Source organism: Pipistrellus hanaki (genome assembly GCF_964339955.1).
Source record: "Pipistrellus hanaki genome assembly, chromosome: 1".
In the NCBI taxonomy this organism is placed as follows: domain Eukaryota; kingdom Metazoa; phylum Chordata; class Mammalia; order Chiroptera; family Vespertilionidae; genus Pipistrellus; species Pipistrellus hanaki.
Genome location: NC_140503.1, coordinates 124084773 through 124110105, shown reverse-complemented (window position 1 = coordinate 124110105; position 25333 = coordinate 124084773). Strand labels below are relative to the sequence as shown.

The 25333-nt window shown below is 39.2% G+C and overlaps 1 protein-coding gene across 1 annotated transcript in view; it reads left to right on the top strand.

Moving 5' to 3' along the window:
- The window catches only part of LOC311620869 (uncharacterized protein C10orf67, mitochondrial), a gene marked incomplete at both ends in the record, with an annotated part of 148116 nt that extends 128897 nt beyond the window's left edge, over positions 1-19219 (top strand). The window contains one exon of the mRNA XM_084880559.1: positions 19113-19219. Coding sequence (XP_084736685.1) covers positions 19113-19219 — 107 coding nt within the window. The remainder of the gene's footprint in view (positions 1-19112) is intronic.
- Between the last annotated feature and the right edge of the window lie 6114 nt (positions 19220-25333).

Below are 25333 nucleotides of genomic sequence, written 5' to 3'. Positions count from 1 at the left end.
ACTGTAGCATTATTTACAACATCCAAGATGTGCAAACAACCTAAGTGTCCATCTATGGTTAAAGAGGAAGTGATACATATATGCAGTGGAATATTACTCAGCCATAAAAAAGAATTAAATATTGCCACATAAGAAGGATTAGAGGGTATTATACTAAAACAAATACCATATGATTTCACTTATATGTGGAATAAAAAAAAACACAAAACAAAACATACACAAACTCATAGAAAACAGAAAAAAACAACAACTTGTGGTTGCCAAATGGCACTGGGGAGATGAGTGAAAAAGATGGGGGACACTAAAAAGTATAAAACGCCAGTTTTAGAGTAAGTCAAATGAATGTAATGTACAGCATAGAGAAGATAGTCACTAATAGAATAACTATGTATGGTATCAAAAAGTTACTAGACTTAGAGTGGTGATCACTTCATAAAGTACATCAATGTCATCACTATGTTGTACACCTGAAACAAAAATATTGTATGTCAACTATAATTTTAAATTTTTATTTTTTATTATTTTTTTCCTCTTGCTAATCTGTCTTTTGTCAGTTTCTTTTTTTTCTTTTTTATTAAGGTATTATATGTGTACATATCTTACCATTGCCCCCCCACTCCACTCCCATACATGCCCTCACACCCCAATGTTTTACATGCCTTGGTTATTCTAACAAACATGCATGTAAGTCCTTCGGTTGATCGCTTATCTCCCCCACCTCTCCCTAATCTTCCTGCTTTAATTTGATGGTCTGTTGGATGCTTTACTGCCTCTGTGTCTATTTTTTGTTATCAGTTCATAATGTTCTTTATTATCCACATATGAGTGAGAACATGTGGAATTTTTCTTTCATTGACAGGCTTATTTCACTTAACATAATGTTCTCCAATTCCATCCAGGTTGCTGCAAATGTTAAGAATTCCTTCTTTTTATGGCAGCATAGCATTCCATTGTGTAGATGTACCATAGCTGTCTGATCCAGTCATCTGCTGACAGGCAACTAGGCTGTTTCCAAATCTTAGCAATTGTAAATTATGGAGCTATGAATATAGGATACATACATCCTTTGTGATTGGTATTTCTAGTTCCTTAGGATATATTCCTACAAATGGGGTCACTGAGTTAAATGGAAGTTCCATTTTTAGTTTTTTTTAGGAAAATACATACTGTTCTCCACAGTGGCTGCACCAGTCTGCATTCCCACCAGCGGTGCACGAGGGTTCCTTTTTCTCTGCATCCTCACCAACACTTGTCGTTTGTTGATTTCTTGATAGCCATCCTGACAGGTGTGAGATGGTACCATATTATTGTTTTGATTTGCATTTCCTGGATTAGTGACTTTGAGCATGTTTTTCATGTGTCTCTTGGCCTTCTTTCTGTTTTCTTTCAAAAAGGTTCTATTTAGGTCCATTGTCCATTTTTTTTATTGGATAATTTATCTTCCTTTTATTTAGTTGTATAAGCTGCCTGTAGGTGTTGGAGATTAAACCTTTATCAGTGATAACATTTGGAAATATGTTCTCCCATACAGTGGGCTTTCTTGTTGTTTTGTTGATGGTTTATTTTGCTGTGAAAAAGCTTTTTATTTTGATGTAGTCCCATTTGTTTATTTTCTCTTTAGCTTCCATTGCCCTAGGGGCAGTATCAGTGAAGATGTTATTTCAGCATATGTCTGAGATTTTGCTGCCTTTGGATGCCTTTAGTATTTTTATGGTTTCCCATCTATGTGTATGTCTTGCATCCATTTTGAGTTTATTTTTGTGTATGGTGTAAGTTGGTTATCTAGTTTCTTTTTTTTTTTTCTTTTTCTTTTTTTTTTTTTTTGTCTATCTGTCCAATTTTCCCAATACCATTTATTGAAGAGACTGTCTTGTCTCCATTGTATGTTCATGCCTCCTTTATCAAATATTAATTGAGCATAGTGGTTTGGGTCAATAGCTAGACTCTCTATTCTATTCCATTGATCTATATTTCTGTTCTTCTGCCAGTACCAAGCTGTTTTGAGAACAGTGGCTTTGTAATACAGCTTGAAATCTGGTCTTGAGATTCCTCCTACTTTATTCTTCTTTCTCAGGATTGTTGTGGCTACTCAGGGTCTTTTTTTCTTCCAGATAAATTCTTGAGAGTTCTTTCTAGTTCTGTGAGATATGCCATTGGTATTTTAATGGGGAGTGCATTGAATCTATAGATTGCTTTGGGTAGTATGGACATTTTAACCATGTTGATTCTACTAATCCATGAACATGATATGTTCTTCCATCTGCTTATGTCTCCCTCTATCACTTTTTTCAGTGTCCTGTAGTTTTCTGAGTATAGATCTTTTACCTCTTTAGTTAAGTTTATTCCTAGATACCTTAAATTTTTTGGTGCGATGATAAATGGGATTGCTTTTTAAGTCTCTCATTCTATAAGTTCACTATTGGTATATATAAATGCCATAGATTTCTTGGCATTGATTTTGTGCCCTGCTAACATTGCTGAATTTATTAAGTCTATTAGTTTTTTATGGAGTCTTTTTATGTACAATATTGTATCATCTGTAAATAAGTACAGCTTTACTTCTTCTTTTCCAATGTGTATGCCTTTTATTTCTTCTTCTTGTTTGATCACAATGGCTAGTACTTCCAGTACTATGTCAAACAGGAGTGGTAAGAGTGAGCATCTCTGTCTTATTTCTGTTCTTAGAGGAAATGGTTTTAGTTTTTGCCCATTGAGTATGATGTTAGCTGTGGGTTTATCACATATAGATTTTATTATGTTGAGGTATGATCCTTCTATTCCCACCTTGTTGAGAGTTTTTATCAAGAAAGTATATTGGAGCCGAAACCGGTTTGGCTCAGTGGTAGAGCGTCGGTATGCAAGAGGCAGCTGGTCGATGTTTCTCTCATTGACGTTTCTAGCTCTCTATCTCTCTCCCTTCCTCTCTGTAAAAAATCAATAAAATATATTTTTTTAAAAAAGAAAGTATGTTGGATTTTGTCAAATGCTTTTTCTGCATCAATTGATATGATTATGTGATTTTTATCTCTCAATTTGTTTATGTGATGTATCATGTTTATTGATTTGTGAATATTGTACTATCCTTGCATTTCTGGGATAAATTCTACTTGGTCATGGTATATGAGCTTTCTGATGTACTGCTGAATCCGATTTGCTAGAATTTTGTTGAGGATTTTGGCATCTATGTTCATGACGGATATTGGTCTGTAATTTTCTTTCATTGTGTTGACTTTGGTATTCGGGTGATGCTGGCTTCATAGAAGGAGCTTGGAAGTGTTCCTTCCTCTTGAATTGTTTGGAATAGTCTTAGGAGGATAGGTTTTAGTTCTTCCTTGAATATTTGGTAAAACTCTCCTGTGAACGAGTCTGGCCCCAGGCTTTTCTTTGTTGGAATTTTTGATGGCTGCTTCAATTTCTTCCAGAGTTACTGGCATATTTAGCTGTTTAGATTCTTCCTGATTGAGTTATGAAAGGTTATATTTTTCTAGGAATATGTCCATTTCTTTCAGGTTGTCCAGTGTTGGAATAAAGTTGCTCGTAGTGTTTTGTAACAATCCTTTGTATTTCTGTGGGGTCAGTTGTCACTTCATCTCTTTCATTTCTGATTTTGTTTCATTTGGGTTCTCTCTCTTTGCTTCTTGGTGAGCCTGGCTAGAGGTTCATCCATCTTATTTATCCTTTCAAAGAACAGCTCTTGGTTTTGTTGATCTTTTGTAATGTTTCTTTGGTCTCTCTGTGTTTATCTCCACTCTGATATTTATTATTTCCTTCCCTCTGCTTATACTGGGCTTTTCTTGTTGCTCTTTTTCCAACTCTTTGAATTGTAGGTTTAGGTAATTTATTATCATTGTTTCTTGTTTTTTGTTTTGTTTTGTTTTGTTTTGTTTTTGTATTTGCAGTATGCCTGTAGAGCTATGAACTTACCTCTCAAGATTGCTTTTGGTGTGTCCCATAGATTTTGGATTGTTGTGTTTTCATTGTCATTTGTTGCCATGATGTTTTTTATTTCTTCCTTGATCTCTCTGGTAACCCAGTCATTGTTTAATAGCACGCTGTTTAATCTCCATGTGTTAGATTTTTTTGGATTGTTTTCATTGTATTTGGGTTCCAGTTTTATGTCGCTGTGGTCTGAGAAGATGCTTGATATGATTTCTATCTTCTCAAATTTGAAGAAACTGTGCCTATATTCCAACATATGGTCTGTCTTTGAAAATGACCCATGTGCACTTCAGAAGAATGTATTTTCTGTGTCTTTGGGGTGAAATGTTCTGAAGATGTCATTTAATTCCATATGGTTTAATGAGTCATTTAGGATTGATTTTTCTTTGCTGATTTTTTTGTTTAGAGGATTTTTCCACTGCTGATAGTGGAGTAATAAATTCTCCTACTATGATTGTATTGCTGTTAATCTCTCCCTTGATATCCTCCAGGAGTATTTTTATATATTTGGGTGCTCCTGTGTTGGGTGCATATATGTTTATCAGAGTTATTTCTTCTTGATGGATAGCTCCCTTTAGTATTAGGAAGTGGCCTTCCTTATGTCTTTTACTTTGAGATCTAATTTGTCAGATATAATATTGCTACTTCAGCTTTTTTATTCATTTTCATTCGCCTGGAAAATCTTTTTCCCTCCCTTCACTCTCAGTCCATGTACTTCTTTTTTTCTGAGGTGGGTTTCTTTTATACAGCAGATATATGTGTCTTGTTTTCTTATCCAATCTGTCACCCTATGTCTTTTGATTGGGACATTTAATCCATTTACATCTAAACTTATTATTGATAGGTACTTATTTGTTTCAATTTTTATTAATTACCCCTTTATTTTTTTTTTTTTACAGGAGACCCTTTAGCATTTTTTGCATTGCTGGTTTGGTGGTAATACATTCCCTTAGTCCTTTTTTGTCTGTGAAGCTCCTGATTTCACCTTCAATTTTGATTGATAGCCTTGCTGAGTACAGTATTCTTTGATTCAGACACTTTATTTGCATGACTTTATATATTTATTTTCATTCCCTTCTGGCCTGATAAGTTTCTGTTGAAAAATCAGTTGCTAGTCTGATGGGTGTTTCTTTGTATGTAACTTTCTATCTCTCTCTGGCCACTTTTAAGATTCTTACTTTGTCATTGGTGTTTGCTAATTTAATTATAATGTGCCTTGGCATCGGTCTTTTGGGGTTCATTTTCCTTGGTACTCTGTAGCTTCTTGGATTTGTGTGGGGTTTTTCTTCCCTATATCAAAGTTTTCTGTCATTATTTCTTCAAACAGGTTTTCTATTCCTTGATCAGTTTCCTTTCCTTCTGGGACCCCTATTATGTGGTGTTGTTTTGTTCTATGTTGTCCCAATGTTCCCTTAGGCTCTCCCCTTGCTTTTTAATTTTTTTTTTCTAGAAGCTGCTCTAATTGTGTATTTATCCCCAACTTGCCTTCTAGCTCAATGATGTTTTTTCTAGTCTACTCTTGATTCTTTCAATTGAGTTCTTTACAGCAGTAATGTCATTTTTCATTTCATCTTGGTTCTTCATTTCCTCTTGGTTCTTTCTCATATTGTCAAATTTGTCTTCCATTCTTTTCAGCCACTTTATGACCATTTCTCTGAATTCTTTCTCTGATAGGTTGCTTGCCTCCTTTTCTGATGATGTTTGCTTTTCTTTCACATGCAGGCTGTTTCTTTGTCTCCCAATAGTCTCTCTTCTCCTGATATCTGGTTATGTAGTTCTCTTTCTCCTGCATTGATTTAAAGGCACAAAATATAATAAACCAGGTTCAACACACAAAGCACTGAACAGAAATGTATTCATGATATTAAGAACTTCCAATAAAGGTGACCACCAGAGAAAGGCAAATTAGGGGATAGGAGAGAAAGAAGAGGAGAAAGAAAGAAAGAAAGAAAGAAAGAAAGAAAGAAAGAAAGAAAGAAAGAAAGAAAGAAAGAAAGAAAGAAAGAAAAGAAAGAAAGAAAGGAAAGAAAGAAAGAAAGAAAGAAAGAAAGAAAGAAAGAAAGAAAGAAGAAAAGGAGGAAGGAAGAAAGAAAGAGAGTCAAAATAAAATTGGGAAAAGGAAAAAAAAGCAAGAGTTACAAGAAAGGGACTAAGAAAGAAAAAGGGGAACAAACTATATAGATGGGGAGAAAACTCCAATAGAACAACCACTGATCCCAACAAATGCCAGCAATAAGTACCTGGAGATTAATACAAACTACAACACCAACTAATATCAAGTGAGGCAAGGGAAAACAAAAGCAAAAAACAAACAAACAAAAACAAAGCAAACAAAAATACTAAGCAAAACAATCGCACAAAAAAGCATAAAATTCAATATAATCAACATTCAAGCAAACAACAACAAAAGCACAGAGAGAAAAACAATTTTTGGATAATTAAGACAGTGAAGAGAGAGGTGTGTATGGACTTGGAGCAAGGTATTGGAAATTAGATATATAAGTAGGGTGAAATTTTAGCAGGGGGTAAGCAGAAAATAAATGTAATAATTAAAAAGGTAAATCAAGTGAGGAAAAAAGAAAAAATTTGTTTCTTAAGTAGAAGATGCAAAAAATGAAAATAAAAAATCAATAAAATGTGCAGTAATGAGGGTCATTTACTTCCTCTATTGTTCTGTTTGGCATGCCTGTTTCCAAGTCTGGACAGTGTTGCAGATCCCTGCGTTCCAGTGCTCCTCAGTGTTGTAAGCCAGTTCTGATTTTAAGCAGGCAGTGTCTTAATTTCTTGTATTCCTTTATTTTTTATCACACAAGAGTCAATTTGTGATTCAGCCCCTGGGTGGCATTGTTTCTGGATTGACTTCCACATCTATTTGGCCTCTCTAGCCTGTATTTAGATCCTTCTTTCCCTGTGGCACTCAATGCTGGTTTGTGGGAGTGGGCTGCCTCAGAGCTTGCTCTCCAGTGGTCACTCCCTGCTCTGATCCCTAGGTTCCAGAAAAACAACTTTCCCCTTCAGTCTCCCATGGTGTCCCCAACTGGGTGATTTTATGTATTGGGCTTAGTAATGAGAAGCAAGGATTTGAAGAGGGAAAAGCCAAGTGCGCGAACAATGGGTCTGTGTGCCAGTCTAAGCAGCCGGCAAACCTTTGAAATTTTTAGGTTGTCCCTTCGTGTCAGATCAAAATTGGTTGCTTTTTAGAGATCCCTTCTGTTAGCAGCTCTGAGGACCACCTTCCACATTCAGGGATCAAGCCAGCCCCAACAGCCACAGATTTTTCTAGGCTCAGACTTCCCCCGTCCTCCAGCTCTTGCAAAGCACATGTTTCTCTCTCCCGCTGGGATGAGACCTCACCTTATCGCAGGCGAAATCTGATCTTTCTGTGGTGGAGTGAAGTGATCCTTTGAATCCAATTGGGGACTGGTGTTCTGGGGCCTGCGGCTGTTCAGTGGTTGCCACAGTTGTGGATTTTCAGCCTTCCAATAAGATCCACTCTCCTCTTCAAGGTGGCATGGTATCCACCTCTGAGCCCGTAGCTTTGGGAGGGGGCCCAGCAGCCGTGGGGGCTGCCCGGTCAGGGGATCCCTGTCCAGCAGGCCTCCACCTTCTCCTGGAGTTTAGCTGACCCTTAACTTGCCAACAAACACTCCCCATGCAACCCTCACCTATTCTATCTTTCTGCTCTGGGACAAGGCTCAGAACATGTCTGTCTATTCCTCTGCCATTTTCTGAATCCTGTCTTTTTTCTAATTTAAAATTTTTAAAGATAAAATAAAACTTGATATCTGGCATAGAAAGTCCTTCCATCTTGTTTTTCAAAATTGTGTTAGCCCCCTCTTGGTTCTATACTTTTCCATATAAATTTTAAGTTTATCATTTCAAGATCCATGGAAAAAATCTGTCAGTATTTTGTTTTAAAGATTGATCTAGAAAGAATTAAAAATTTTAAGTCATTGAGTCCTCCCATCTTTGAATATAACATTCCATTGATTTGGAGATTCTTATACCTTCTTTAACAGTGTTTTGTAATATCTTTATGAAGGTCTTGCACATGTTTTATTAGATTTGTTTCTAAGTAATTTTAGGTATAAGTAACATAGTTTTGCACTATTATGAATGTGATGTGTTTCTATGATATTCTAAATATCTATTACTGTGGATTTTGTATTTTAATCTTGGTTACAGCAAACTTCCTGAGGTCTATCGGTTCTAATAGCTTGTCTGAAAAGTCTCTTCTCATTTCTATAATTAAAAACACTTGTCTCTTCCGGTCTATAAGTACACCTTATTTTTTCTTTTCTTGTTGCACTGGCTTACCATTGTCAGTAGAATGCTGAATAGAGCAGTCAGTGGCACCTTGTCTTTCTTCTCTCATAGTAGGGCAGTTTCTAAAGTGTCACTGTTAAATATAATATAAGAATGTCAGTTCTTCTTTATCAAGTCAACAAAGATATCTTCTATTTGCAGATATGAATTTGATAATCTCTGCAATTATGACCTCCTTTCTGTTCCTAACATTATTTTTTAATTTGTTTTATATTTTTTAAAATCTTCATTATTGAGATTATTACAGATGTTACTCTTTTACCCCCATTATTCCCTCCACCCAGTTCCCACCCCACCCCAGGCCTTCACCACCCTATTGTCTGTGTCTATAGGTAATGCATATATGCACATAAATTCTTTGTTTAGTCTCTTCCTGCCTCCCCACACCCCATCCCTCTGAGAATCTTTAGTTTGTTCCATTTACATGCCTCTGATTCTATTTTATTTATCAGTTTATTCTGTTAATCAGAGTTCCTATTCATTTATTTTTATTTTTAGATTCAATTGTTGATAAGTATATATTTGTTGGCATTTTGTTGTTCATATTTTTATCTTTTTTTCTTCTTCTTTCTCTTCTTAAAGAATACCATTCAAATTTTAATGGTATTCTTCTTAAAGAATACCATTCAAAGTTTAGTGATGAATTCTGTTAGCTCTTTCTTGTTTGGGAAGCTTTTTATCTGACCTTCAATTCTAAATGATAGCTTTTCTGGGTAGAGTAATCTTGGTTATAGGTCCTTGCTATTCGTCACTTTGAATATTTCTTGCCACTCCTTTCTGGCTTGCATAACTTCTGTTGAGAAATCAGGTGACAGTCATATGAGCATTCCCTTGTAGGTAACTAACTACTTTTCTCTTGCTGTTTTGAAGATTCTCTCTTTGTCTTTAGCTCTTGGTATTTTAATTTTGATGTGTCTTGGTAGAGGTCTCTTTGGGTTCCTCTTGTTTGGGGCTCTCTGTGCTTCCTGGACTTGTAAGTCTATTTCTTTCACCAGGTAGGGAAAATTTTCTGTCATTGTTTCTTCAAGTAGGTTTTCAATATCTTACTCTCTCTCTTCTTCTGGAAGCCCCATAATGCAAATGTTGGTATACTTAAAGTTGTCCCAAAGACACCTTACACTATCTTTTTTTTCTTTTCTTTTTGCTCTTCTGATTGGGTGTTTTTTGTTTCCTCATATTTCAAATCATTGATTTGATTCTCAGAATCCTCTACTCTATTGTTAAATTCCTGTATATTATTCTTTATTTCAGTCAGTGTATGTTTAATTTCTGACTGGTCCTTTTCCATTTTATTGGGAGATTTCTAGAAGATTCTTGAGTAACCTTATAACCATGGTTTTGAACTCTAAATCCAGTAGTTTGCTTTCTTCTATTTCTTTCATTTGTGACATGTTTCTTTATCTCCATGTTTTGGCTGCTTCCCTGTGTTTGTTTCTATGTATTGGGTAGAGTTGCTATGTCTCCTTACATTGGTAGAGTGGCCTTGTGTAGTAGATGTTTTATAGGGCCTGTGGCTCAGCCTCTCTAGTCACTAGAGCTAGGAGCTCTAAGTGCACCCCTTCTTGAGCTATAAACGCAGTCTTGTTGTAGATGAGACTTGATTGCTGTTGGTATCACTAGAAGGAATTGACCTCCAGGCTAATTGGCTGTGAGGACCAACTGCAAATACAGTGGGAGAGCTGCTATGCAAAAGACATCCCTATGGAGTAGGACTTGCTTCAGTGGAGCTTTGTTTCTCACTGAGTCTTCCCCTTGAGTGTGTCAATTATGACTGTCTAGAGTTGTATTCTGGAATGATATGACACTCACCACTGGGTACAATGGTTCTTGGGTCTCCAAGAATATGCAAAGTCAACCACTGCCTTGACCACCCAGTAGGAGCTACAAAGAGATCTTCAGATTCTTCCTCTTTGTATTATGTTTGGAGGTGCCCAGATAAGGCCCCGCAATGAAGCAAGGCAGGCTGGTGCTAGTGTTGGGTCTTGGGTCTTTTATTGATAGGTTTGTGACTCCCTGACTGAGCTGCAGCTTGTTTGAGAGATTTTAGCCTGATCAAGAACAGGCTATTCATATGCAAAAGTCATTGCACACAGCTTGGGTGGGGTTGTAAATTGGATGAGGTAGGGTCTTAGGGAATCCCTGAGGCAGAGCAAACAGAAATGGCTGCTAGTCACCCCTGTGACTGGGGAGATCTCATCATAGGAACAATGATCCCTGCAAGCACCTCCATCTGGGAGAAAGCTGCCTATGAATTCATGCCCCGATGCCAGACAATCCAGTCCCTCCTTGTATGTGTCTGTGTTGCCTGGTGCTGGAGCTCAGAGGAAGTGGGACCATGTAAATTCAGTTCCTGGTACTAGCTAGCCTTTTAAGAGGAACAGCTAAGTCTCCAGCAGCCTCTGTGTCACTGAGCCCCAATTCGAACTGGCTTTTACAGCCCGTAGTTCTTACTGCCTGTAGGACTTCTTTTCCCAGCTCTGGGACCCTGGGCTGGGGTCTGGTGTGGGGCTGGGACCCCTTGCTCCTCCAGGCAGCCTCCAAAGAGATGCTATCTCTCCAGGTTAAAAAAGTGTCACACCCCAGTGCCGGACCAGCCAGTTCCATGCCTCTGCACTTCCTCCCAGTCTCAGTGTGCTTTCTTCTTTCCTTCTCTAGTTGGAAGACTTCCAGTCAGCCAGCTTTCAGGCAGTTCTGAATGATAATTGTTCTGTATTTTAGTTGTAATTTTGATGTGGTTGTGGGAGGCAGTGGGTACAGGCATTTACCTACACCACCATCTTGGTTACTCTCCTAACATTATTTTATATATTTACCACTTGTTGTTCTTATGCCAGCTAGAGATTTTATAAATTTTAGTTTTTCTAAAATTATATTTTTTGTTTTATGGTTTAATTTATGTATTTTATCTATTATTTCCGATTATGAAAGACTTTTCTGTTCTTTTTGTCTATTTTACTTGTTTTTTTGTTTTTACTATATTTTAATAAATGCATTTATGACTATAAAAATTATTGTAGTTGTACCATGTATTTTGACATATGGTATTTCAATTGTTGCTTAGTTCTGAATATTTTATTACCATCATGATTGCCTGTTTAACATGTGAGCTTTTAAACTGTCTTTATTAAAGACATAGATTTTGCCCTAACTGGTTTGGCTCAGTGGATAGAGCGTTGGCCTGAGGGCTGAAGGGTTCCAGGTTTGATTTTGGTCAAGGGCATATACCTTGGTTGCAGGCACATTCCCAGTAGGGGGTGTACAGGAGGCAGCTGATCAATGTTTCTCTCTCATCAATGTTTCTAACTCTCTATCCCTTTCCCTTCCTCTCTGTAAAAAATCAGTAAAATATATATATTTTTTTAAAAAGAGAGAGATATTTACTTTTTTTAGTGTATTTTATTTCTTTTTATTTTATATTGAATTTATTGGAGCAACATTGGTTAATAAAATTATAAAGGTTTCAGGTGTACAATTCTATAATACATTATCTTTATACTGTATTGTGTGCTCACCAAGTCAAGTCTTCTTCCATCACCATTTACTCCCCTTTTATCCTCTTCTACCTCCCCCATCCTCTTTCCCTGTGGTAATCACCAGTGTACTATTTTCTGTGCCTATGAGAGTTTTTTTTCTTTTCCTTAATACCTTCACCTTTTCCACTTGGACCCCCACAACTCCCTTCCCTTCTGACAGCTGTCAGTCTGTTCTCTGTCTCTATGAGTCTGTTTCTATTTTACTTGTTAGCTTATTTTGTTCATTAAAATCATATGGTACTTTTCTTCCTCTTAATGGCTTACTCAGAGAAAGCAGAATACTATGTGGGTCTATTCGATTGCTTTACTTTTAACAACTTCTAATTTAATTGCATTTAAGTCAGAGACTGTGATTTGTAAGACATTGAAAATTTGTACAGACTTCCTTTGTGAAGTATTTTGTAAGTATTTATATTACCTTGAAAATGGTTTTATTTTCTATTTTTTCAGTGCATATTTTCACATCTATTAGGTCATCATATTAATTTGAGTATTTTCTATTATTCTAATCTATTTTGTCTTAATATCTTATTTTCTGAAAGAATGTAAAAATATCTCACTATGTGTAAGAATTTATCAGCTCCTCTTAGTAACTGTTAATAATGTTTTACCTATTTTAAGGTTATAAATGCATCCTAATTTATTATATTTCCCTTGGTGAATCATTGCATGAATTGTTCCTCTTTATTTCTAGTAATTCCTCAATGCTTTAAATTCTGCTGTAAACAACATTTGCCCTGACCCCGAAAAAGCCTACAACCTTTTTTGGTATATAGATTAAAACTCCAAACAACTAACCCACTTGGCCAGACTATTTTCAATCTTTTTATGATTTCTTTTATATTTGCTTTTTCTCTTTTAAGCAACATAAAACTAGATATTTTTATTTTATTCTATTATATATGAATTTATTTTATTTACAACATTATAATTATTGATAACTTTAGACTTATTTCTATCATCTTTTTTATTTCCTAATATTTTGCTTTACTTCCTTTTTTTTTTTCATGCTTTCTTTTGGACTGTTAGTTCTGTATTTCTTTATTTTTCCCTTTGCTGAATTGAAAGCTACAAGTTTTATTTCCTTTAGTGCATATGTATAAATAAATATACAATATATGTGTGTGTGTGTGTGTGTGTGTGTGTGTTTTAATATATATGTATGTTAAAAACATTGTTACTTTGATAATATACTTAGTGAGGATCAAATTTTTACCACACTTTTGTGGTAGTTTAGCAAGATATGAAATTATAAATTGGCAATTATTTTTTTCCTCTATATTTTGTTATTGTACCATTAAGTGAGCCTCTGCTCATGATTATGTGAAGTTTATTATCATTTTTTCAATCATTTGTGAACATTTTATGTTTCCTTTACAGTAGCTTTTAAAGTAGTAGTAGTTTAGTTTTCATTCTTGATGATCTGTAGTCTTCTTACAGTGAATTCAATGGTATATTTATCTTTATTAATATTCAGTGTGTAATTTGCATCTAATGATTAGTTTACTCCTAGAAGTCTTTCAGCTACTGCCTTTGTAGTATTTATTGTGCAACATTCTCAATAAATACTCAAAACATTCTCAATAAATACATTCTACATTATTTTTTTCTTTTTTGGCAACTTTTTCTCTAGGTCTCTAATCTAAATTTTCTAAATCCTCAAATACTACCTTCTAATTTTCTAATTTTCTTTTCAATTGTACCCACTTTATCTTATGTTTTAGTGTTTTACTTTAGTGATTTTTTTAGTTGGTTCTCTTTAATAGCTGCTTGTCTTTATTTTATTCTGGCCTGTTTTGTATAATATAATAATTTATGTTTCTTTTTTTAATGGACTATTATCAATTATTTATTTGAGTACTAAACACAGACATTTAAAAATTTTAGTGAGACTATTTCATCAACTTACATTTATTTGGAGTGAATTCATGTTCTAGTGGCTTATCTTGTTGTGTTTCCAAGCTTTCTATTATTTTGTTTATATTAAAACTTTGTTTTACAGGCTCAAATATCTCTCATTCTATATATGTTTTAGTATATTTGTATGTTAAATACCTCTCTCTCTCTCTCTCTCTCTCTCTCTCTCTCTCTCTCTCTCTCTCTCTCTCCTCTCCCTCTCCCTCTCCCTCTCCCTCTCCCTCTCCCTCTCCCTCTCCCTCTCCCTCTTCTCTTTCTCTCTTTACCTGAATACAGTATGTGACTGCTTCTATTTGTGTCAGTCACACTCCCAATCCACAATCCATTCTTGTAAGCTTGAAGGTGCCTGATCTGCTATAACATTAGGGTCTTGAAGTCCTCACGCCATCAAGGGGCTTGACTCAGTTCCTAAATATAAAGTAAGTTTTAGCCCTAGAGCCTCCCTAGTCTCATAGCTTTTTATAAAACCATAGCCCCATATTAGAAACTGTTCTTGTTACCCCTATCTCAGTTTCCTTTAATTTTAGCTTCTGGTTTCAAATAGTGAATTTGTTCTTTACCCAACATGAAGCATGCTTAGCCTCTGTTATCAAAGAGCTTTATTCCTGGCTCTCAGTATGAATTTCTGAAACAAACCAAACAGCCTGTGGTTTCAGCCTGTGGGAGGGAATGTATACCAAGGGGCCACAATATGTAACCTCTGGTTTCACCTTTTCTTTATTAATCCATCCACTCGTTCAACAGACTTTATGAACACCTACCAGAAACAAAGCCCTGCACTAGGCACTGCAGATAGACTTCTCAGTTCTTGGAAATTATTTTCTAAGATGGAACCTCAAATACTAGCACATTCAATAAAAGTAATGCCAGGATTTACAGAAGTCCCCAAGTAGGGTGGGCCTGAGGCCTTTCTGCATTGTTCACATTACTGCAGAAATTGCTACTCAGGATTATCTTTTAATAGCCTTTTTCCCCATAAGAAGGTGGGGGAATTGGCTGAAGGTGGTCAAAATAGACAAACTTCCAGTTACCTAAGTAATGTTATATACAACACGATGACTACAGGTAACACTGCCGTATGGTATGTTTGAAAGTTGTTAAGAGAGCAGATAGTAGTTCTTATCAAAATAGGAAAAAAATTCTTTTTTTGCAAGAATGTATGTTAACTAAATTTATTATGGTAACCATGTCACATGTATGTAAATCAAGTTATATTTTATATTTAAATTTATACAGTGCTGCATACCAATTATAGCTTAATAAAACTGGTAAAGATCCATCAAAAATGAAAATGTAGAAACAAAAATTGAAAATGTTTTGAGTGTGTATATTTTAAAAATTATACCTGAAAAATTACTGTATTTCTTTGGTAATATATAAACTCAAACATGAAATTATATAAAAACAGCACTTCTACAAAATATTCAAACATCAAAGGTAGGTTATAGTAGCAGTTAAAACTTTAATCATTAGGACACAAGTTGTTTGTTTAGGTGCTGTGACTTCAAATTCATCCTTGTGCAAATTACATAGATCAAATGAAAATCCCCTTAAGAATAATTATCTGAAGCTTTCATATTAAAGTCTATTTATTTTTCCCTAGGATTAAAAAGATTGCATTGGGAGCCCAGTCTTTCATAGAGAAGGGGGTAGGGAACAGAGTTGGGCCTTCATTTTCTCACAAAAGGCACAATGTGAAACGCATCTGTGAACATTGCATAATTTGTTATGTTCTACAAAGAGGTGGGTTTTTGTTATACACATACCAAAGCTATTTGGTAGTGTTTCACCAATGATCTCTATTCAGGTCTAGAAAAGAAATTGGCCTCAGAAGAGTGAAAGGAGAGTAAATTTTTCTTTAAAATTAGATACAGATTATCACTTCAAAATACAGGAGGGAATTTTACAAGTGATGGTGCACTGATTAGCTTTCCAATGGACATCCAGTCCTTTATGAAACACATACTAGCTGTGGTCAGCTGTGACCAATGTGCTTTATTACTCTCCAGAAGAGCTTCACTGAGAATACCCATCTAATTTAATTGAGAAATGTTGGGTGAACTTGAACTACTTCATGGACATGAATAACCAGAGAATTTATTTGATAAGACATTAAAGGCTGACTATGGTAACTATCTCTTTGATGGTTTGATACAATCATTTATTCAGTTAATTAGCATGTCTTTCATATTTTTGTTATTACTATTCCAGTGATTACATGAACAGTTTAAGAAAGGGAAAAACATTTCAGTACAACATCATTATGACAGATTATAACCATTACTTTTTTGGTTAACATTCATGACAATTTTTATGTAGTTCAATCTTTAAAAAGTGACATCAATTTTCAGGTAAAGAAGCCTAACAATAATTAAACTGTGGGAAATTAATAAATCCATTCTTTTCTTCATTTAATAGTCTCTAAATTATTTTTAAATATTGTTTTATGATTTCATTAAGAAAAAAATGCCAGGAAGTTGATATGCTATTCACTAATCTCTTCCATTTTTTATTTACTTTTTTTTTTTTTTTTTTTGTAAACTGGGCAGTGGGAACTATCATAGTAACTTTATCAATAGTATGGTACTCAAGGTCGCATTAGATGATAAAGTATTTTCCTTCATATGTCTGCCAACATTTAAGAGAAAGTCTGTTGTATCCCCATGACTAATGCTAAGGTCTCATTTGGATATATGAACTTTTTCTTACTGTATTTAAGTAGTATACCTTTTAAACTAGTCACAGAAATGCAGAGGCAGAAACTCTAAAAGCAAATTATAAAATCACACTTCATGTACTAGTGACTCTTTACATGGAATTTTTCATTGAAACTTTGTCATTAAAATAGAAAGGCCTTTTGGTTGTGCCCATACAAGCATAATAAATTGTATATGTTTGTGATACTGAATGACTCTTGCCCATATGCTGCACTGCAAAGCTACATGAATAAGGCATTTACCAAATCAGGCCCACCACATTAAACAGAAAAACAATCTTTATTCATGGTAACTTATCAGTTTCAATTAATCAACCTTAACAATGGAAATTCTGATGTGTTCAAGCAACTTGAAAGCAATAGGTCATCTCCAGGGCAGCCATGTTGTGTCTTTGTGCCTCAGGTTTCAAACAAAGCAACATCTTCAATAAATAGACATACATATACATATATACGTGTGCATATATATATATACATACCAGTGGTTGGCTACAGCTATGCCGTGTGCTGTCAATAAAAAAGCATGTTTCTTGTTGATTTTGATCATAGCAAATGTAATTGTTTTCCTTCAAGTATTACTTTTTTGAGCTTGCAAGTTTAGACAAAAGGAAAGAAATTTCCATTGGATGACCATCCTTTCAGTTTCTGTGCTGCTATGTGAATAGCATTGTGCAAACCATTCCAATGGTTTTGAAAAGGGGTAACCATTGGTTTGATTTGGTTACACGGTTTAGTAAAGAGCTCCCTCCCACTGCCTTAGGGTCTGTGAAAGGTCTGTGACCTGTTTAGAACAGCCAAGTGAAATGTCATGTCGCCCCTCCCAAATGGGAGTATCTGCATTCATTTGATCAGTATAAAAAATGATTGGGGATGGCGAGATCAGTGCTTTTGAATTGCAATTTATAGCAGTTTACAAAAATGCACATTGTTGGAAAAGAAAACATGGAAGTGTTTCTTTCTAAATTGCATTACCTGTGAAATGTCATTAGTCTTTTAAGGATATTTACATCCTTTTTTAAAAAAATATTTAGGAGACTTATTTCAACTAAGGAAAACTAGAATTTTATAACGTTATGATTTTATAAATTTTATTTTGGTTTTAATAGCAGAAATTAAGGGAAACAATGTGTCTGAGTTCTTGGGATAAACATGGTTTGACATTTCCCTCTATTAATTCTCTAAGAGTCTTCGCTAATCAGTTGCATTAGCAGAAGATTTCCAGTTATCTTTTCCAGATTATAAAGGAGTTTCATTTGCAGGTAAAGATTTCTGTTAGTGAATCTGAAATCACTGGCATAATGAATCTTACCAGGTTTCCATTATTCTTTCAACTTCTTTGTCAGATGAATATATGCTAAATCAAGGTGCCATTAGATTCATCTATATCTAGGCATCATTTCATAAAAGGGAAAGGTTACTTCTTATTCATTTCATGTGTAAATAATTCATAAACTTTATCCAAAAAGTTGAGGCAGGCTGTCCAAGTTCATAAAGGCTTAATGCAGCCACCTGGGTCTCTGGGGTCCAGAAAACAATGCCTCTGATATTATGTCCAGAATCTTCAAAGCTTCATCGCTTCACCTTAGGCAGTGGGTGGAACTGGAATTCTTTTCGTAAGAAAAGTTACCTGAGGAAAGGCCTTCAAAACATCCCTGGTTGATCCTTGACTAGGAAAAGAAAGTTCCTGCTTCAGAAAACACTTGACCCAGATAGTCTCCGAGAGTCCCACTTTGAACCTCCCAACCATTGAAAGCCGAGGTTGTCACGTTTTTATCTTTGTTCATGTTAAGCCTGGAAATGACAGCCTGGCTCTGTGTTCCTCCCTCCACTACCCAGGCTGTAAGTGCCCACATTGACACCTACCGGTGACCGCAGGCTGCAATGCTTTGTCGCCTTCTCCACGCCTCTGGCTTTCACTGGGATTAGCTCAGGGCCTTTGTTCCCCTTCAAAGCTGGAACATCACACCCCATGTTGTGGCTTTCCTGTCTCAGACCCCCAACGCTTTCCTCACAATTTACACACCAGGTAAATGTTCCTCCCCAGGGAGCAGAGGGCCCAGCCTATGGGGATGGGGGGAGGACCAAACCTCCCTCCCCCCTCCTCAACTCAGAACTCTGCCAATCTGGTCTCTCTCCTTCTCATTCATAATTTTCTATTTCATATGAAGGGAAGATTGAGGACACAGATGGAAATTTAAATCTTAGATTCCTGGACCCCAACATAAAACAACTCCTCCCCTTTAAAAAAAAAATAAATCTGTTACAGTGGCCCCTAATTCTAGGGAGGGTGCTCTCAGCAGGAGTTACATACAGGCACCTAAGACCATGTCTATGGCCTGAGGCCGGGGAAACTGCCTCAGAAAACTTGACTGACACATGCTGTGTGGAAGGCAGTGGTGGATGTGAGCACCTGACCTCCCCGCCCCCCAATCCCACCCCTCACCCCCTTCACACACACACACACACACACACACACACACACACACACACATACACACAGTGATGTACAAAGCAAAGGGTGAGACATGGGGAGTGGCTTGTGTATAGTAATTAAAACAAATTAAATGTCTCTTCCTCTTTCCCTATTTTTAGCGAGGTTGACACAGAGAGAAGAGGATTTTTGGAGGCCTTTGGTATCCCAGGACAAGGAGCCTTTGACATCAGAGGACTCCCTCTTGCAGGGGACTCCCCGCTCTTCGATATCCAGGAGCGCCCCAGTGGCAAGGGCAAAGGCAAGGCCATCAACAGCCAGAAAACCCCTGTGAAGGTCATGGCTGCTACTGAGTAGACCCCTGGGCTGCCCAGAGCAGGACCACAGAGAGGCCCCTCCCGGTCCTGGCCTGAGGGCTGTCTCCCTGGCAAAGGATACTACCTCCACGATGTTTCTAAAATTACTGTCTCTCGGGATTATGTCTACGAACTGGAAGAGAATTCGAAGTGCTCCGGCTAGGCTCGCCTTTCCAAGCCCTTGAAGGAGACAGCTCATTGGTGTTGGAGCTGTAGACAGACTTGGGGGGCTGGCAATTTTCTTTTCTTTTTTTAATGTTTGCTGGGCTCAGTGGAGTGCCCAGGCACCTTAGGGTGGGAAGGAATGAACTTCAATTAAAAAGTTTGGGGCATTAAACTGTTGAATCCCTCCAGTCTTTCTGTAACACCAGGCAAACGGATACGCCGCGTCCCCTGTCCACTCATCCCCAGGAAGGCGAAGGGTAAAGACTGGAAAGGGATTTAGAACGTTCTCTAAAGAGGTCTTCTCTTGTCTTACATGGCACAGGCTCCCGGCCTTGTCTTAAAAGCCACAAACAAGCCTTCAGTAAGTGGGAAAACTCTTTGGAGTTTTGCTTTCCGGAAGGCTTCAAGATGACGATTCAGGTATCTGTTCTTTCTGGAATGTCGGGCACCTATTTCCTGAAAGGCAGCTTCCTTTTCTTCCGGGCGTACTTGCGTAAAGTTCAGCTCCCTCAAGTTCCCCCAACTGCAAGTCAGGTCCTCTCTGTAGACTGGTTTCAGCATCATAGGTCCCGGGTTACAGATTTCTAAAGCTATTTGTTAAGTCCCAAGAAATGTATTTGTGGTAGCTGTCACATAAAGTTGTTACACTCTGGTGCAAAAGAAAGCTGGAGAGGCGATTTATTTGTGCGTAAAAGACACAAGATTTAATTGGAGAGAGACGCGCTATATTCACCGCCAGTACACGGGGTGGCATGGCGCCCTGCAGCATTATTCGAGCTTCATCTACTATGCACTATATGCCACCGCCTCTAAAGGAGTGTTGCCCTAGAAACTTGTTTTAAATCTGCTGCTATATATCAACACCTTGTTTTAGCAGTCCTTGGCTGAATTACAGTTACACAGTTTGGCGCTTCTTTCAAATTTCCTCCCATCAGTTTGGCTAAAGAAAGGAATTTTTCTCCTTTAGAAATGAATTGGCTTAATTAGTAAGTAGATTAATGGCAATTGCTGGTGAGTTGGTTTCCAGCAGAGTTTCACCAGAGAGGGTTAATCGGAGTCAGGTCTGGAATCTTTCCCAGAACTGGCTGCCAGCCATTTCCACCAACCAATCACCCCCACCAGAAACAGAGGAAGTGAAATAGAATTTATATTCTCTGTGCTCTTATCCTACACAGAAGTCCCTTGGAAGCAGCATCCTGCTTGGGTGCAGGACAGGCAGTTTCATTTCAAAAATTCCACACAAACCTTGAAAGGCTCCACCTTCAAGATGCCTCTGGGTACCAAAGCAGAATTGCAAATGACACAACAGAGTGTCATTGGAAACGCCTGGGGCTCTTAGTCAATTTCAGGTTTTTGAAAGGTTGCAAAAATCCTGCGAGTCTCTCACTAAGTCTATCATCTACCAGAAGCCTTTAAAAGGCTTAGTTGTATGTTTTTCAGCCTTTTCACTAATTTTTTCCATAGTGATAAAAATGCATTCATAGTTTAACTTGCAGCTGCATTTAGTCTTGCAAAAAAAAAAAAATCCCTGCTGAGAAATGCATATAATAGGAAAAACAGATCGGCTGGACAGCAGTGTAATTAATGCCAGAAAGGGCTGAGGCCGGTTTCATAGTTTGTCTTTTGAGGATATCAAGACGGAGACCTGGTGAAAAATGACGCATGCTTTAGCATTTTAGAAAGCTGGCAACTGGCAGTGCTTTTCCTTTTTTCTTTGACTTTCTGCCTCGGAACAAAGAGGTCGGCAGAACTAGCTAGGTTGTAATGAGTTCTATGTCCCTAGCACATTAAGTGCATCATGGAAACATATTGTATCGAAATAGTTTGGAGGAGAATACCGGGGATGAAAGAGAATGGGTGCTTTGATCAGCTCCCTGGGGTCCTGAGCACGCACAGACTGACTTGCAAGGAGTTATTCAGCTCCAGCTAGACACACTTACAACACCATTCAAAGGAATTTGCATATCTGTAATTTATCACATTGGTCCAGAACATTTTTGCAAGGTAAATAAAAGTTGGCTGAATTAAAAAAAATCAATCATCGCAGATATAGAGGAAACTGTGAAGCCAGTCTTTCCATTAGAAACTTAAATAAATACATCCAGGAAACATGACGACTTAGAGGCTGACCTTATTTTGAAAAGTGTCTTTAGAGCAACAGGTTAAAAGCACCGACAAAGACAACAGTGACTATTTCTTTGTACTTCTGCTTTAGGGGAGTGTCTTTGCAGCTTCCCACTGGAATAAAGGCTTCCCACTGGAATAAATGAGAAGCATGTGGCTATAACCAGCCCTTGACATGCAGAGAAAAATTAGTACACACTCTGAGGAGATGATGTGAAGATGGCTTAATCTCCTTGGCATCCGCAAGTTCTGAGGTTAAATCTCATTTCTTCTCCTGTGGCTTTCATCGCCACGTCCTGGTTGCCGAAGCTCACTAGGATGAAACACCCTCATCCCTGGTCAATAGGAAAACTTGCTTTCCAATGCCCATGAGAACGAGTGAAAATTTAACAGGCAGGCATTGTTCAGAGTTTTTAAACAACCCAGTTAAACAGCAAACAGGAATCTTCAACTTGACCTTGGAAAAGGCTGTGTGCCTGCAGATAATCTATCAAACAACCCCGGATGACAATGATATATTTCAAAGTATTTTCAGATGAAAAGATTGATAAATTTGCCGCTGCAAAGAGAGAACGCTGGAAACAGGCAATGGACAATTTAGCGCGCTGCTGCCTCCGCCACCACCTTCTCTGTCCTCGCTGCCCCATCCCCACCCCTCCACCCTGGGCCTTGGGGCCAACTCGGTGGAAGAGGCCAGTAAATCAGCTCTGTAATATTTCTTCAGGAGCACAGAAAAGCTGTGAACAGTACTTCTCATATTAAACGCAATATTTCTTGGCTTTCGTGGGGAACAAAAGTCATAGCAAGACGTCTTTATGGCTAATTCAGTCAAAGGCACGTCGCGGCTCCCCCCGCAGAAAGGTCAGTGTCGTTGTGTTTGGTCCGCCGAGGGGGTGTTTTCACAGCGAAAACCGAGCCAGCTGTCCCTGTCATACCCGCGCCATTGGGGAGCGCGCCCTAGCCATGGCTATTAGGCACACTCTACACCTGCAAAATATACCGATTTCCAAGACTTTTCAAGGCCCCCTCCCTGTTCTCATGCCCCCTCCTTTCTCGGCTACTAAACTTTGACAACACAATTCAAGCCCTGGATGAAAGCGCTGCGCGGGAGAGGAGAGCTTGGGGAGGGGGCGGCTCAGCTAGCTTCTCATGGTGTCTATTGAGCAGCCATCAAAGAAATGAGGCGTCAAGTGTGTTTTCAAAAGTAAAGAAAAACTCCCAAGTAATTGCTTAGAGGTATCCCACACTGGCTGTGGCCACGAATGAGAATTGTTGAACCCTAATATTTAATTTTATGCGCCCGTGTTAAGAGGTGGGGCCGCAGCCAGGCCCCCTTCGTTTTTTGGAAGCGGCTCTTTAAACTTTTCTTTGTACTGACCAACATCAGAGGGTCTTTTTTTTTCTTCTGAGTTCCACATCTCTTTTTTAAAAATCTAAATACCAACACTCCGTTGTTATCCATGTCACAACTTTTGTCCAACTGGATTTCATTATAAAAACTCCTTTGGGGAGCATCCACTAGCTAGCCTCATCACCACTCGCATGCCAAAGGCTTGCATTCAAAGTTAGGTGACAGCCTAGCTGTCTGCCGGGTGTTTCGTAGCCCAGACAAGAAGGGAGCTGTGCAATCACTGAGAAGAAATTGTAAAATTAGAAAAAAGAAAAAAAAAACAGGAAAAAATGCTTTAAGAGTGATCATTGCCCCGCAGCCAGTCCCTCTAAGACAGGAGTGCAAACGTAACTAGCTTTCTCTAGGAGCACTTGAAAGTGGGGGTGGGGTGGGGGAGGACTAAGGATGTCTATGGGTTTGGTACTAGAAGGAGAAGAGAGCATTTAATTCGGCTGTGGTGGCACTAATCCCCATCTTTGTTCAGTCCCTTCACCCAACGTGCGAGCGAGTAGCTAGCGAGTAGCTACACGATAGAAAGCCCCAGAAGTGGGCAAAGTGCAGGAGTGCCCAGGACGCCTGGGGTCCCTGCGACTTAGGCATGGGGTGAAGCACACTGCCCGCCACAGGAGATGTGGAGGGTTGCCTCCTACTAGTAGGGAATCCTAAACATTTTTTTTTTCCTCTTGGCGCCTGGGGTTCTCCACACAGCCCGCCGGCAGCAAGCAAAGCGCCCGAGCCTCTCCAAATCGGTGTCCGCGCAACCTGTTGTTGGAACAGGTGCTGACCGCCCAAAGGAGAGGTTGGCGTGAAGCTGCCAAGGGGCCTAGAAGCCAGGGTAGATCGCCCTCCTCGCCCCGGAGAAACAAGGATAGATCCCCAAGAGCCCGAAACTAGGGGAGAGCTGGAAACCTGTGCCCCAGCCATGGCCACTGCTAGCGCTGGCGCCTCAGCCCAGAGGCGAAACTAGCTCGCCACAGCTTGCGCCCCGGGTGACGGGGCCCTCTGTGGGCGGCCGTCCGAGGGCTACCTGCCCAGCCAGGGGACGTAGTCGCCCCGGGCCTCCCCAGAGGAAGCTCTGGGTTCCATCTGCTGCCCTTGTTCAGGCCGTTTTCCCTCCTCTCTGCTCGCCGCTTCCTGGAGCCCCTCTTGGAGACTTCCATGCGCAAAAACAGCAAACTGCGGAGAGCCCGGCGCCAGGCAGCCACTTCCAGCTTCCAGGAGGACAGACAGCACCCGAGCCCCGAGAGCCCGGGGAGCTGGGGATAGGCGGGCCTCCGGGGAGACTCGACCGACTCCGCTCCGGCTCCCGGGAGCCCTGGGAACGCGGAGCAGCGGGCGGGGCGCATGCGCGCCTCCAGCCGGGGTCCCTCCCCAGCCCGCCGAGTTTGGGGAAAGTTTGGCGAGGTTTGCCTTGGCGGTAGCGGGTGTCCCAAAGGCCAGGCTGCCCTGGAGATACGGCCAGGAGCCCCCCTAGGGTCCCCAGAGCCAGCTCTGCGGGGGCCAAGAGCTGAAAAGCGGCAGAAGGTGGGGAGGAGAGGCCTTTTGTGTGTGGCACAGGAGAGTCACTTGCGCACAAACGCAGCAGCGCGCTCCGCCGCCGCCTGAGCCGCCTCCGCTGCACCTCCGCCTCCGAGGCGCTTCGTAGCAGCCAAGCCCTTCCCCCGCCTGCCCCCTGGCCCCGGGCTTTGTTCGGTTTGAAAGTAATGCTGTGAATTAAAAGAAATGACAATATTTTCTGTCCGCTTGAAAGTCCAAGAGAAGAGCCCTTGAGCTTGGCAAAAATCAGGCAAATCATTCATCGTGCCACCCCGCACCTGTGGTCTTGGCATTGAAAACCCTCCAGACCTATTCCTATTAAACTTAATTATTCCCTCAAAGCGCACAATGGCTGAAATGGAGCAGGTTGGAGTCTGTTTATTGGTGGTAAATGTTTTTCTGAAGATCTTCTGAATCTCATTGTTAGCTCGTTGTTTGAGGCTGCCCTCTTTCTTTCAGACGAGAGGAGCCTTGGACTTTTCAATTTTCAATCGTAACATCTGCTTAATCGTACGGATCAAAATATGGAGACACAAAACATATGCAATGGTTGATTTGTTAAATCCTGGTAATGAGTTATTAACAAGGGAAAACAATGGGCCTGGATGGTGAGAGCCTGATGGTAACAGAGTCACTTTATACAGCGCCTGACGTTCCCCTTCTTGATAAATGGAACTAAGGCCTGAGCGCCAGGTGATAGCAAGAAAATCAATGTCTGTGGGGGCCAGCACGGAGACGTTTTCTATGTGAAAAATTAGGAGACATAAAATTTAATTGGCTGATCAGGAGGAGTGGGGAGACAGTGGTCTTAAGTTTAATTGCCAGTAGGCTTAGCCAGGGAGACAAAACAAGGTTTGGGCCTGTTTGTTTGCAGCACCCCAGCCTCGAGTCCAAGTGTAT